The 15,103-nt window shown below is 49.5% G+C and overlaps 1 protein-coding gene across 1 annotated transcript in view; it reads right to left on the bottom strand.

Moving 5' to 3' along the window:
• The window catches only part of Glut4EF (Glucose transporter 4 enhancer factor), a 91,673-nt gene that overhangs the window by 62,259 nt on the left and 14,311 nt on the right, over positions 1-15,103 (bottom strand). Inside the window, exon 3 of the mRNA XM_011507638.1 lies at positions 85-248. Coding sequence (XP_011505940.1) covers positions 85-248 — 164 coding nt within the window. The remainder of the gene's footprint in view (positions 1-84; positions 249-15,103) is intronic.

Genomic DNA, 15,103 nt, shown 5'->3' with positions numbered 1-15,103 from the left:
TTTGTCCCCGGAACTTCAGTCTCCCATCTTCCCCTACCGATTGCGAGCCTGAACGGAAAAATGTAGCAAAAGTGATGTACTCACCCGATGACTTGTGGCACGTCGATGGAGTGCGAGGAAGCACGCTTCCTGTCGCTGCCCATGTCCGCTAGTCTGGCAAAGTCCGTGTCGGAATCCGCGAGTCGCGCGCTCTTACGCGACTCCAGTAGCCTCACCTCGTCGATGCGCTTCGTCAGGCTCATCGTACCCTGCAACAGACGCAAATGTCAGACGGTCAGCGATGATTTCATTGGATTAGACGCTTCCGCTAGACGACCTCGGGACTCGGTACCGATGCGATAATGGCGCGCCGCCGTTACGGGCGGCTAGAAGACTTCGAGCGGAGCCGAGGACGACTATACGTCACCGAACCCGCGACACATGCATGCCTCGGCCCTCGTCTCGATGCCGGCTTTCCCACTATATCTCGTGCAACGCCTACGCGCGCTTTCCACTTTCAGATATGTATACCTGGGCCCGTGGTTCATCCCGGATCATCTGCTTTTTCCCAGGAGACGGATGGCTACCAGCGGCAGCCGCCGGTGATCTCGCGTTCCCATCCTTGCCCTTTACACAACGTAAACGGGCCGGCAAATACTCTACCTACTCGCGAAACCGCTATTCGCTGGACTAACGGGAATGCACTCAACCTTTGCTTACGCGTTCGCCCCTTTTTGGCTTATCGCTACGAACCAGTGCAATAAAGGCGAGAGCGGCGTTTGCTTGCCTCGGGAGTAGGCATTGCACTCGCTCTCCAGCTTAAGAAGCGAGGATTTCTATTTTCGACGAAACTAGAAGACGGCGAAGTAGCGCGATTCAGGGAAATATCGACCGTGGAATAGGAATGATTAGCGAAGCGGAGCGGTTACGAGTCGCATCGGAATTACGAGCTGAAGACTGCCGCGGAGGTAACGCTCGCTACGGGTAAGAGTGTGAGAAATTCGAGGCCTGCGGCTTGTTTATGAATTTGGCCTGAGACTTTATGGAAGGAGAGAATAATGTGAGAATTGGTGAAACAGACGTGAAACGAGTAGCGAGCGCGCGATTTTGTCACTTCGAATGGAGCTCCGCTGAATTCCAGACAGTGTTCGCGCTAAAAAATATCGAAGGGAAAATCCCCAAATGCTTAGCGCGTGCTCCTTCTCCCTCCTTCCCGCCCTCACTCACTCCCTCACTCGCTCACTCACTCAGTCTTTCTCTCTCTCTATCTCTCTCTCTCTCTCACACACACACACTCTCTCTCACTCTCTCTCACTCTATCTCTCACTCTATCTCTCACTCTATCCCTCACTCTATCTCTCAGACCGTAATCGACTGGGAATCATTTCTCGTAGGAGCGAGTGAACGAGCGACGACATTGGGGAATTGACAAACCAATGGGGTCATCGCGATCTTGGGATCCTGTTCCGTAACTACGACCGACAGAGGCTCTCTTACGCTCTTAAACAACCGGCAGATTCTCTTTTATCGACAATAGCACAAGCAGAAGGATACTCTCGTTACGGGTAAGCGTCCTCGCGCCCGACAAGCTTTCACATTCGCGCAAGCCAGAAGGCGATTCCAAGTACAACGAGTAATGTGGATATTGCGCAACGTACAAAAAGTGACAGAAATCAATGGGCTTTCGGGTCCAGCCCTAAAGCTTATCGATTTTATTCAATAGCATCGAGTGAGCATCGGTCGCGTCACACTACCGAGCAAAGAACGGATAAAGGAGAAAGAGGGAGATCTTACAGCATTGACGAGATACCGTAAAGTTACGTAAAGTCGACTGCAACTACCTTAAGACGGATCAGCGTTACAAATGAGTCCCATTACACTAGACATCATCGGAAAAGTTACGGAGGCAATCTCCAGGTTCCTCGGACTTTCTCAAGAGTCGCGCGCGCCCTTTGGATCGAAAGGGCACAGCTGCCTCCCTCTCTCTCCCCCTCACGCTATCAATCTATCCCATCCATCCCCCTTCCGCCACCGCGACTTGCCATCCCCGCTCTCTTTATCTATCTATCCATCAATCTACTGGTGATAGTGTATCGCTATTCGCGCTCGTCAACGAGCGCTCGGCTCTACATCTAAAGCTACATAATTCGATAATCAGCGCAATGGTGTGTTGCAAGTCGACTCACGCCACGGCAATGGAAGGGAAAAACGAAAGTACAGAGAGAGAACGCGCTTAGGTTCCTTCGACGAGTTACAACAGAAGTCCGCGCCGCACACAAACGCCTGTATAATTATCCGGCAGGAGGTAGCTAGCTAGTCTTTGGCCGGTCCTCGATTACTTTCATTTACATTAAAATGTTGGATCGCGCGGACACGGTGCACACACCATACCGACATTCGTTGATCACCAAACGCTCGAAAATGGCGTCCAATTGATCCGGCCGGCTAGGTTAGCGTGCTCGCTCGATGGGACGGGTCGGGGAATTATTGGTGGTAAGCTGGTAAGCTGCGATGCTCGAGGGTGCGGGGGAAGGAGCGTGGCTCACGGGAGCCCACAAAGTTGAGAAATGTACTCGGCGTTGCAGGTAGGAACGCGCGCGGTGAATGGGATTCGTTGATACTGACAGCCAGGCTGCACACGATCATGTCTCTCGCAAATTATTAACGCGCCTCTGTAGCCAGAAGGAGAAAGTAAATTATGACGCGAGATGGATGCGCGGCCGGCACGGTTTTTATAGTTAACCAGTAAAATTGACTTTACGAGACGCCGTACGCATGGAATATTCATTTTGTGTTGAAAAGTATGGCGTGGACGCGGGAGGCGCTTTTACTCGTGCGAGTCTTTACACTTGTTTCACCGGCCGTATGTCGGCCATTGAACGCCACGATAATTTCCAATCGAGCTAATTGATAAACCGGTCGGCCAATTAATTATTGCCGAGATGCGTTGGGAGATATTGTGCCAAATGGGCGCTTCATGCGCGATTATCATATGCAAACAGCGAACGACAGATACGAGGTCGTAAAGAAAAATTGTTTTGCAAAATAATCTGAGCCAATGAATAAGAGTATGAAATTAATTTATTATGCATTCGTCGTTCACTACCACAGTGAAAACGAAGCAAGTGTTTAAGTGTCGCTTATCCAAACCGCCATCTTTGTTATCTTCATTATCAATAAATAATGTTATTTAAACACGGAAAAATATACGAGAAGCCTAAAAATACTCTAAATATAAAAATATTCATCTTGATTAGCGATGAGGATTTGAGCCATATGTTTACTGCTCTGGGAATGACGAATATGTAAAAACAAAGAGCGTACAATGCTATCGCTTGCTACATTGTGTTCTTAATCGATCATTGTGACGATTTATCTTGGATAGAAGATAGTTCCTAAAAAGCTAAGATCCAACAACAAAGCCGAGAAACAAACAAAGCGAGACAAAGGTATTCTCGGTGAATGGGCGGTAGTAGAGCCGTTTAAAACGTCCGAGTCGCTGAGATAAAGAAAAGTCACCGTCATAGTCACCGAGAGACAAGCATAATCAGCGATAAAAGCAGAGCATATTAATATTAGCTTGGTTCTGCACACACTTACGCGTGTGCGTTTTTTTTTCGTTTTTCTTTTCTTCGGCAGGTGTCACTTTCTTGAAAACAAATCCCCGGCTCTTCACCTTCGTTTCCAAAGGCCTCGACGACGGCCGAGAGGAAGACCGAGAGGGGCGACGAGGAAGCAGCGTAACGGCAAAGAATACAACTACTGCATACTCGCGGCGATATTGTAACGGTCTACTCTCTTTCTCTCTCTCTCTCTCTCTCTCTCCACCTCTCTACATCATTACCACTCTACCTCTCCCTACCTCTTCTTCGGTGGCATGCTAGTGCGGCGTAGTAGAAATAGAAACTATAGAGCGTCAGCAGCGAGTCTGCGTTTTCTTACTATCCGCAAGTTGGGTCTTTTACTAGCCACGTGAAGCAGCCAGTGCAGCGCTGCCACTTTCTCCGACTTTCAAATTTCCTTCTCCCCCCCCCCAACGCTTCACCATCACCCTAGCCGTAATCCCTTCCCATGAACCTCCCACCCCCTCTCGCCGGCAAATCCCCCAGCACCGCTCTCTTGATACTCCCTCGCTGACGACGCTTTAACGGTGGTGATGCTGATGATGGTGGTGGTTTTGCGTGCGTGTGTGCGTGTCTGCGCGGGCGTGCGCGCGCGCGCGCGCGCGCGAACAGTCGTAGCGAGGCTGTTGTGCCGCTACAGCGCAACGGTTACAGTCATTGACCTTAAACACGACGCAATGGGCTATGGGAGCTGAGCGATAGACTCGGCGCGAGTGATTCAAGCCCCGGAGTGGCTCGGTGTCGTTGTTGGAGCGCACGGACAAAGATAGATTCTACGATAGGATATTATATCTCCGAGTTCTCGACCCCGACAGAATCCAGGCCCGAGAGCTCGTTCCAGGCGGCGAGGAATTACTTTACGTCACATTTCGCTCGGTCGAATAGAAAGCCGCGCAGGACATAGACAAGAAGTAGGGATTATGGCTTTTCGCGAGCTGGAATTATATATTCCATAAGGTCGCTGCCATTATGTATTATCGAAGCTTATTTCAAAGTCGATGATGATTCTTGAGTTAACGCGTTCGTTAACCGATTACACGATATCGCTCCTCTCGAGGACTGTCAATTTTTTCGCTCTTCACGGGGCTGCTACAAGACACCGCACAACTCCAACATCTGTAAATTATTTTATCGTTCTCGAAATAGACTGAGGAATCGTTGAAGCCCGGACGTACGTACGTACGTAACACGGAAACGAGAGAATCCTGATTCGGCTTCCCGAAAATGCCACTCACGCCTTGGCACCAAAGCGCCCACGCAGCTCATAATCATCGATCGGGTCGCCTTAGTAGTTTAACTTCCCCACTCTAGACGCTTAAAAATCGATAAAAATCGGATTCCCACAGCCGTCGTTGCCATCCTCCAAGGACGGAAATAGGAGGGTAAAAAAAATAAGGAGAGTCGGTGTGCATCTGGAAAGATTCGCGCGACTGTCTAGACAGACGGCGCTCCTCAGTGGCGAATTACCGTCTGCGAGGGGAGAGAAAGAGAGAGAGAGAGAGAGAGAGAGAGAGAGAGAGAGCGTGTGTCCGTGTGCGTGCATACATATGTGAGCGAGTAGCGAGCGTGGTGGATAGGGTTGGGGGGGGGGCAGCAGGGAGTCGTAAGAGGCCAACAAATTTTCGAGTAAAAGGATCGTCTTCGAGCCTCCTCCTCTTTCATTTCGTGCGCGCTCGCACGACGTCAGCCCTGAGTAATCCGAGCTACTATCACCATGGGTGATTCCTCCTTCTGGCTAGGCACGATGGATAACCACGAGGGTTCACCACTAGTTTCTCGACAAAGGCACCTGCCACTACTGGTCGACGTTCCCATAAGGAGAGTCCGCTCCCCCACCGAGACACGAGCGAATGAAAAATACGACGTATTCATCGGGGCTCCCGAGCTTCATCCCTCGAAGAACCTGTGTCTCGGCTAAAAAGTGGCAATTTTAAGTTTTAATTCGGGAAGACTCGCTGCTCGCTAAGCGACGATAGTCGCCCTCTTAGGCGGCACCGAGCGGCTGTTATACTTCGTGCCCCGAGAAGGATTAATTAAGGGCCCGCTGTTAGGATAAAATTGGCGCCGATTAAAACGTCCATTGTGAGTAGTCAAGGGAGCGAATGGACGATAGTAGCGCAGAGCGTGAAGCTGGATTAAAATGGATGGACCTCGTCCGTGTGCGCGCGACTCAAATGAAAAGTTCACGATCGGAGACGCCGGGGTAATTAAAGTGGCAAATGGAGGTGCGATTGGATCGATTCCGTGATCCGACAGGTCGCTAGTCCTCGCGCGTTTAATATACTCAATAGGAAAATTCGTGTAGCGTCGAGTGCCCGGTGAAAGTGCAGTCTGTATCCTGATCCTCGATTCGTCTGATCCATCCGTGATCAGTCGGCAATTAACTGTGTGCAACCGTGGAAGTATCGGTACACCATATACAATCCACGTTGAGCTCGAGGGCGACGTGAGCCGTTAATTAATCTGCTTTTACATTGGAACTGGATTCATCGGGCCGAGATTCAACGGATGGAGAAATATTTTTGTCCCGAGACTGGTAGATCGTCCTTTGGGATTCACGTGCGCGAAGACAAGTTAAAAACCCATCCAAACTGCCAACGAGTAAGTTAAGCGGGGTTAATCGATATTAAGGCCGGTTGATTTTTGCTTTGAGAGCCGCGCGAATGATGATTCACGATGTCGAATGTCCGTACCCGTGCCGATGCCACGTGGAAGTAAACCGATGAGGCGATAACGATCAACGATGAGTGAAAAATTGAAAAACTCGCAAGGCTAAGTTTGCACGTACGTAATATATAACTCGGCGTTCGTGCGTACGTGAGCGGATGATAAGGCACGAAATGTCCGATTGTCCAAACGACGTCGATGGACGTACGATCATGCGCATGCACATACGTGTGTTTCGCGACATTGTAAAGAGTAAATCTTCGTCCGGAGCTCGCGGGTCCAAGAGGGAATTGTCGCGAGAAGAAAATGACTGCTGGATGGAGCGCGTATATGTAGCGACGACGATAAGCGTCAAGGTGATGCACACGACGAGCTAATCTAGCCAGCGAGAGACAGAGGTGCGCGCGCGCTCACACACTCGCTCACTCTCGCTCACACTCGCTCACACTCACTCACACTCACACACAGAGGGACAGATAGTGTGTGTGTGTGTGTGTATGTGTGTGTGTGTGAGAGAGAGAGAGAGAGAGAGAGAGAAAGAGACAGAGCGAGAGAAAACGATACGCGCTAAAGCAGACAGGAAAAGACGACCGCATTCCAGCAAAGAACGCGATAACTGTAAACGCATGCGGCGCCGATGTCCTGTACGCATACGCATACGCATACAATGGGCGCACGTCAGGCTTTAACTCACTCGGCGAGTCTATTTGTGAATGCGCGCGTAAAAGGGGAAGCACTTTCCGCGATAATACGGCGAGTACGATGAAATTATCAGCCGCAACTTGTCGCTTCTTGTGGGACTCCCCTCTCCCAGCCCCGGTACTACACGCTTCCTCGTAAACCCCGCGGCTTTCGACCGCAGGGGGCTCGCAATACTCTGACTACTCCGAAAGAACAAGCGCTTATTTAACGATAAAACGCTACGTAAATGGCGAGCGATTTGCTTGGAAAAATGTGCTCCTCGGCCACTTGTACCGAAACGGTTGATGCCCGAGGCAGCCCGACTCTTCGATCCTCTGCATTCCTCTAATGGATTTCGATTGACGTCCGGGGCGGTAGCGGCAGCGCTCGCGCGCACGTCCCGCTTTTTCATACACAGCCAAGCTTATTATTAAAATACAATTAAGAGAAAAAGAAAGGAAGAAGGAAGTCGCCGATACGAAACGCGCTATAAGTATGCAATGCGCGAGCGCACATAACGAGGTTCCGAGGAGCACCTTAATTGATGAACTCTCCACGGTGTCGTTAAGCAACGCGTACAGCAACTTTACGAGATTATAATTATAAGACTAGAGCTGTATATACAGCGAAACTAGAGTTTGCCTGTTATTACGCGGGCTCATCCCATCAGCTCGCTAAATTTACTCGATAATCATACGAAGAGTACCGAGCGCGCATCGTATGTTTAACGTGGCGGGGAAGAGGCATCAGGGGAAGGGGAAGGCAACTGGATGGGTCAAAGGCGGAGGACACAACTAGATCTCATTTTCACTCAGCCGGCATGAAAAAATTACGATTCTACCTCATCATCTCTCTCCCACCCCTCATCATCAATTTACCATCTCCCTTATACCTCCCACGCTACCCACGCTGCAACCCCCCCCCCCCGCGCACATACCACGGTCGCTGCCCTTCTCCTTTTCCTGCCAGCTTCGGTACTTCCTCGCTTGGCCTCATCCGCAGCGAGTCACCTTACGGTATTTCCCTTTGGTTTTCAAGCGCGCGTCTAAACGCGTAACGGAAAATCGGTGAAAACGCTTTCCGTTAGCCGTAATACGTAGTGGACCAAGCGTCTACAATCAACTATTTATGCGCCGACGAGATTATTATTTACCGAGGCTCGTGCCGAGGATGGGCCTTCTTGCCGGCCCAGCGACTCACTAAGGGGAAAAAGGCCGGCACGGAAAAGTGGAACGAAAGTTAGCGGTGCTCTCACGTTCTGGATTACGTGCAAGGCGCTTCTGACTGCGCCACTACACGCCAATGCACGAAAATTCATATAAAAAGAGGTACAATACAGTTGCCATGTTGGATGTTGGGAAAAGCCGAGTTAGGTAGCCGCGCCGAGTTGCGAGGAACGACGACGCTGACGACGTCTGGCAATCTTCGTCATGGGATGAAACATCGATGAATACTTTCGTTCGCGCGTCCTCTCCGCACTCCGAGCTTTATTGGCTAATTGTAGGAAATCCCAGGCACTTTGCGACCTTGATAATTGACTGCCTTTTCCGCTCGGAGCTTATCACGGGACTCGATATCCTCGCACGGAGAGTGACTTTCATGACTCGAACCTAAAATCCTTGCTACACTTGGTCGCCATTACGAATGCTTAAAGTCTGGTCGCTGCATAAATCTCATTTTGAGAAAATCGACTATATCAACGACACGATAAATAAACATTAGTGGCATTAATTATTCCATTACGTCGAAGTAGGTTACGTATGCCGCTCGGATCGCCCGGCAACTGGAGCCTCGTGTCCTAACTCTGTCACTATCCCTGCCAATTGACAGAACTTACCACCGGAGCACGCGATAATCCAGCGTAAAGAATCAAACAATGGCGCCGGCCGTAAATACTAATCGAATCCTCCTTTAGATAAAATATGGCTTGGGGAATATTAAAACGAGTATGCGCTATTGTCGCTGATACGCTTAAATGGCAATTAAGCATCGCCCGCAAGTTATTTCAGAGTCCGTGCGCTAAGGAAAATACCAAAGCAATTTCGGCGATTCGCGATACGAGAGCCGAGTTGGGAGGGGAGGGGAGAGAATAGAATGGTTGCACGAGCGTCGCTGCAGCAATTGCAATCGGAGTGGCAGCGATAGCTCAAGGATGGCCTTTGTCATTGTCGCTGTCACTGTTGTAACGCTCGAGTCATTCGTTCTCATTCTCGTTCGTTCGTTCGTTCGTTCGTTCGTTCGTTCGTTCGTTCGTTCGTTCGTTCGTTCGTTCGTTCGTTCGTTCGTTCGTTCGTTCGTTCGTTCGTTCGTTCGTTCGTTCGTTCGTTCGTTCGTTCGTTCGTTCGTTCGTTCGTTCGTTCGTTCGTTCGTTCGTTCGTTCGTTCGTTCGTTCGTTCGTTCGTTCGTTCGTTCGTTCGTTCGTTCGTTCGTTCGTTCGTTCGTTCGTTCGTTCGTTCGTTCGTTCGTTCGTTCGTTCGTTCGTTCGTTCGTTCGTTCGTTCGTTCGTTCGTTCGTTCGTTCGTTCGTTCGTTCGTTCGTTCGTTCGTTCGTTCGTTCGTTCGTTCGTTCGTTCGTTCGTTCGTTCGTTCGTTCGTTCGTTCGTTCGTTCGTTCGTTCGTTCGTTCGTTCGTTCGTTCGTTCGTTCGTTCGTTCGTTCGTTCGTTCGTTCGTTCGTTCGTTCGTTCGTTCGTTCGTTCGTTCGTTCGTTCGTTCGTTCGTTCGTTCGTTCGTTCGCTCGTTCGTTCGCTCGTTCGTTCGTTCGTTCGTTCGTTGCTTCGTCGCTACTCGTCACCGATGATGAATCAGCTGTGCGCCGATCGCTCACCATTTTCCTCGATTTCCTACGTGCGCGCGCCGGCGATTCGGGAAATGACGGCCCAGCGATTTCTTTTGTCCCGTAACTCATTCGAGCTGCCTATTTTCTTTTTCTCTTTTTTTTTTGATTTTTGTTTTTGTTTTTTTTTTGTTTTTTTTTTGCTTTTTTAACTCGTAGCCACCTCCAGCGAGAAGCGCATCACCATTCGAAGGCTCTTCAACGTCGCTCTTCACCATTTCCGCCTCCTATTTACTCGTCTTATCGTACTTTGGACTTTGTCTTTTGTCCTCGAAGCTTGTTGGGAAAGGTAAATTGAATCGGCTAAAAGCGATGAAAAGAAAGGAACCCTTTACGCATACGTACGTAGCGTTGAATTAATTTAATAATGAGTGCTTCGGTGCTTACATCGCGATATTCTTATCGTCGGATGCTACTTTATGCGAAATTTATCCTTTAGCGATGGAAAAACGAGTCGAGGCGAAAATAAGTGACTTTATCTCTGTGGCGTGCGCGCGCGCGCTTAAGCGGCGAACCAGCTTTATTTTTACGACGGGACAAAATAAACAGGGAGGGAGGGGGAGGGGGTGTTGATGGGAGAGTGGGAGAGGGGGAAGAGAAAAAGACAACGAAAACGAAAACGAAATTCCAATGCGAGACGATGGCGAAATTCTCAACGACGCATTTCCTCTTGACACTGTTTTCAGAGAAATTGGGAAAGTCGGATGACGACGACGCTTCGTACGTTTCGTTTGTTTTCAAAAACAATCAACTTCTGCGCGTCATTAGGTATATATTTATCTGTAGATAAAGGAACGAAAGACCGCGATAAAGTAATAACCAGCTTGGAAATAATGCCAGATTTCACATAACGGGTCAGCGTATTTTTCGCTCTGACAAATTGTGCCTCTCCGAGCGATGTTGTTGCTGCTCTCAAGGACTCCTACTTCTTCTACCGGCGCAGATCGTCAGCGCTTACGAGTCGCTGACTCCTCGGGACAACAGTCGCGGATATGCACACGTACCACGTCCTTGAGCACCGCGGCACGAGCTACCCCAACCAGCAATCAGCCTCGTGCCCTTTAAAGCCGCTCAACGATAACTCGGCAACTAAATTGGCCGCTCTAGGCTCGCTCGCTTAATTGGCGAGAGGCGCGACGGAATTGCTAAAACGCGCCGAAATCGTTGCCTGCGCGTGTTGGCGACCGATAATACTCGAGCTAATGACCGCGAGCATCTTTCGTTCGCTCCATCGCCCTCTGCCCGCCCGTTACCGCCGTCGCCGCGCCTCCCCCCAGGCTTCTTCTTTATCGCGCCACGGGCTCAACGATAACGAACCAATGCGTGTTTCCTGGGACTTAAATACGTAAACAAAAACACGATATTGGCACGCGGAATGTGCTCGCGAAAGAAAACATCGGCGCGCGATTCGTGCGAGCGAAAGCGAATAAAAGTGAGCTCGCTCTTGCGAAACAAAGTCTCGTACGCGCCTCGGCGGCTCCGTTTCATAAAAATGAAACGCGTCCCGAGCAATTCCCATGTCTCTCTCTTTTTCCGCGTTACCCACGCCCCGCCGAGTCGAAAGCAAGGAGCGCAACCAATGGCTTATTAGCGGATCCTCGCACGGATAGCGAGGCCAATTTCCACGGTCGCAACCACCCCCTCGCCACTCCACCCGCGTGCGAACCCCACCAACGGCAGACGATAATATTTTCCTCGATGCGCCCGGCCGCACCAATACCAATAACCAAGCAGATTCTACTGAGCCCGCGCGAACATCCAGTTAACCTAGTTCCGGGTCCCGCTCGGCCGCGCTCCCGCCCATCCACGATCGGATAAAAGCCTGGGCGCGCGCGTACCGCGGCTCGCGGAAATCGCGCGAGTTGATCACGAGAGCGTAACGATGATCCGCCCTCCGTCCCGCCCCTCGGAACGGGTCAGGGAATTAGACGCCTAAGCCTAAGGAACCGAGGTTTCGCTTGCCGATGAACGTCGTGAGTTCTCATCGCTCATCGACGCCAGAGGCCGCAGTGTGGGGAGTGAGAGCGAGGAGAGATGCGCGGGCTCGATTTTCCAGTCACGGCTCCTCTTAAATATTTCAGCGAAGGATTGCGTGCTCGTCGACTGCCCGGCATCGTTCTCTCTGTCTCTCTCTCTCTCTCGCTCTCTCTCTCTCTATCTATCTATCTATCTATCTCTCTCTCTCTCTCTTACCGTTCTCCCCCGCCCCCAACACCCCACTACACCAGCGGCACCTAGTTCCATTGCACGCACGCGGACATTTAGCCGTTGATCCTCGCGATTCCCAAGACGCGAGGACTCTCCCTGTCGATGTACGATGCATCTTCCAATTTATCAGTGACCGCATCTCCCACCGGTGCGACGAGCTCTACCGCGGATTGCCACGGGGCATAGCGGCTTCGGGCACTCGCAATTATCCAGTCTTAGCACACGCGCGTACAGACACGTATCGATGGACAAAGGGCGGATAGCTCCTTTCTACGGGATAGCGGCGATGACGCACCAAGTTTATCGATGTCGGGACCCCGGGACAGCGCAACGTTTTCCAATAAAGCGCAAAGAGTTTGCCTCGAGGATACGAACAGGACCGGCGTGGCCCAACTCGACCTTTATTAACGGCGACGCGGTTCGTTATTCGCGGCAAGCCCCAATGTGCCGATAAGCGATGGGAGAGACGAACGGTCGAGGAGGCCGTGCAAGATGCCTTGCAGGAAGGCAAGGATTTCACGTACCCCGCACGAGAGCCGACGGCCAGAATAAAAGAACGAGCACAGGCCGGCGGCATCGAGGCCTGCCTATATCCGTCCATGGTCGATCGCCTAGGTCGGATTACGCTCACCTCCCGCACGCATGTGCACCAGCCTCGTCTCGTCTCGTCTCGTCTCTCTCTCTCTCTCTCTCTCTCTCTCTCTCTCTCTCCCTCTCTTCCTCCCTCCCTCCCTCCCTCCCGCCATCTCAATCGCTCACCATTGCTCTCACCCTCGTTCGATGCCCCCCTCCCACCCTCTCGTCAACATCCTCCATCTCCTTCACTTCCACATTTCCGCCTCCCCTCCCCTCCCCTCATACCACTCCTCATTATCCTCATCCCCATCCTCCTCCTCTTCCTCTTCCTCCTCCTCCTCCTCCTCCTCCTCCTCCTCTCCTCCATCTTCTTCTTTTTCTTCTTCTTCTTCTTCTTCTTCTCTGCTTCCTCCTCCTTCTTCTCCATCTCCTCCTCCTCTTCCTCCTCCTCTTCCCCACGTCCCACCTCCTTCCGCACGCTCGTCACTCTTGCACTCGCTCCCACCTTCTTACTCTTATCGAGTTGAGCGAGCAACCACTTCTTTTCTGCTGCGATCGCAACGTTGTTAGGCTCATTCCCATAAATACAATCTGACGAATCGCCGCTACTCCTTTTTTTACCGGTATACGCGGCTTCGCGTCCTTGTAACGGCGCTGCTGCGGCCGCATGCTGATGTTGCTGCTCGCTTAGGAAAAACAATGGCGGGGGACGAAAGGTCGACGTTTATCGTGGCACGCCAGAGAGATTATTAACGGTGTTTATTTGCTTAAGGGGATATTTGGTGTGACGGATAAACGTAATCAAAATACTTTTTGCATTATCCCAAGGTTTATTATACGTAGGCGCGCGAACGTATTTCAGCGCCACGAAGGATTAAATGCCAGAGATTTTGAAGGCCGTTACGTCAATAGGGATAACGAGCGTCTCACACTCTCTTGCTCTATGATCCTTGCCTCAGTGACGCGACGATCGCACGAGCAATTATATATAGATATAATAGACATGAATTTTTATACATTCGTAGTTAGGCGCATGTAATACGTAATTGTAAGTATCCGTAAGTATCGCCAAGGAAATGTGATAAGGAAATAGAAATGGAATCGTTGCCAAAATCACCGATGAAATTTATCGTGCGACGTTATAAACGACGATCTACATTGTTATATTATGAGATTAGTGTAACGAATAATCTAAATTGTAAAGTACCGCAAGCTATAATCTATCATCTACAGGAATTTGACCAACAACTAGAAGCCGCGCACTCGCAGCCTTTGCCGCCATCATCCCCTCCCCCTCTCCAGGCTCCTCCACCGATCAGGCAAAACTTAAAATACAATTCATGCAAATAACGCAAAGCCAAGGTAAATGAAATCTTTGCTACTTTCTATCGTGACCGATTACCTTGGAACGATACATTTTTTCGAATGATCGTGTCGATTTATGAAATTTTTAACAACTGCCAATTTATTAGAAAGGTATCCGTGGCGCAGAAAGGCAGAACGTCCCAACAACAATGAGTCGTTAAACCTACTTCGCTGCTGATACTTCTCTCTGAAAAACGTTTTCGATTACAACTTGAAATGGCCACCAATTATTTCCCCATCGCCAATTCTCTATAAACGATCTCTATTATTATTATTATTATTATTATTATTATTATTATTATTATTATTATTATTTACATCGTCTACAATAACAAATTATTTTGGGCATAATGAGGCGGATTTTGAGACAAAACTGCAAAGTATAAATCAACCAGTCGATTGAGCTGCTCTTGTCGAAGATAACGAAGAAAATCGAGAAACCAAAGACAGCATATGACTTATTGGCCCAGCAAGACATTTTTGAGAAAGAGGAATGTATTCCGTGCTTAAAGCCGGCATAACTAAATAATCACAAGTAAAATAATTTCGACTCGAGATGTTTTTGAAGCTGTAAACGCGTTTTATCGCTAAAACACGTTTTCGAGATTGGCTCCAATGATATCTCAAAAATTAATAAACGCTCCGATTTGTCGCCTTGAAAAGTACTTGCTGCGCCAACTCACTTGGTAGATAATACGTAGAAGCGGTAGTAATACGACGATCATAACGTTACATTGTTCGCTGGCTATAAATTATTTGGAGAAAAAAGAATGGACCTCTGAAACGAAGAAGAAGAAGAAGAAGAAGAAGAAGAAGATGAAGAAGATGAAGAAGAAGATAATGATGACGATGATGATGATGATGATGATGATGATGAAGATGATGATGATGATGATGATGATGATGATGATGATGATGATGATGATGATGATGATGATGATGATGATGATAATGATGACGATAATGATGATGATGATGATGATGATGATGAAGATAATGATGACGATGATGATGATGAAGAAGAAGAGAAGAGAAAAACATCTCCTGACAAGGGAACGTAAAAGTGCCCCTCACATCTCACAATAAACATTCATTTAACAACCACTTCTCCACCAAATTCTCAATCAATTTCAATTTCCACGAGCAGTGACGGCCGAGCATTCGCTTTCTA

This window comes from Ceratosolen solmsi, unplaced genomic scaffold (assembly GCF_000503995.2).
Source record: "Ceratosolen solmsi marchali unplaced genomic scaffold, CerSol_1.0 scaffold1, whole genome shotgun sequence".
Lineage (NCBI taxonomy): Eukaryota > Metazoa > Arthropoda > Insecta > Hymenoptera > Agaonidae > Ceratosolen > Ceratosolen solmsi.
The sequence above is the reverse complement of the archived record's forward strand: the minus strand, read 5'-3'. Positions and strand labels throughout refer to the sequence as shown.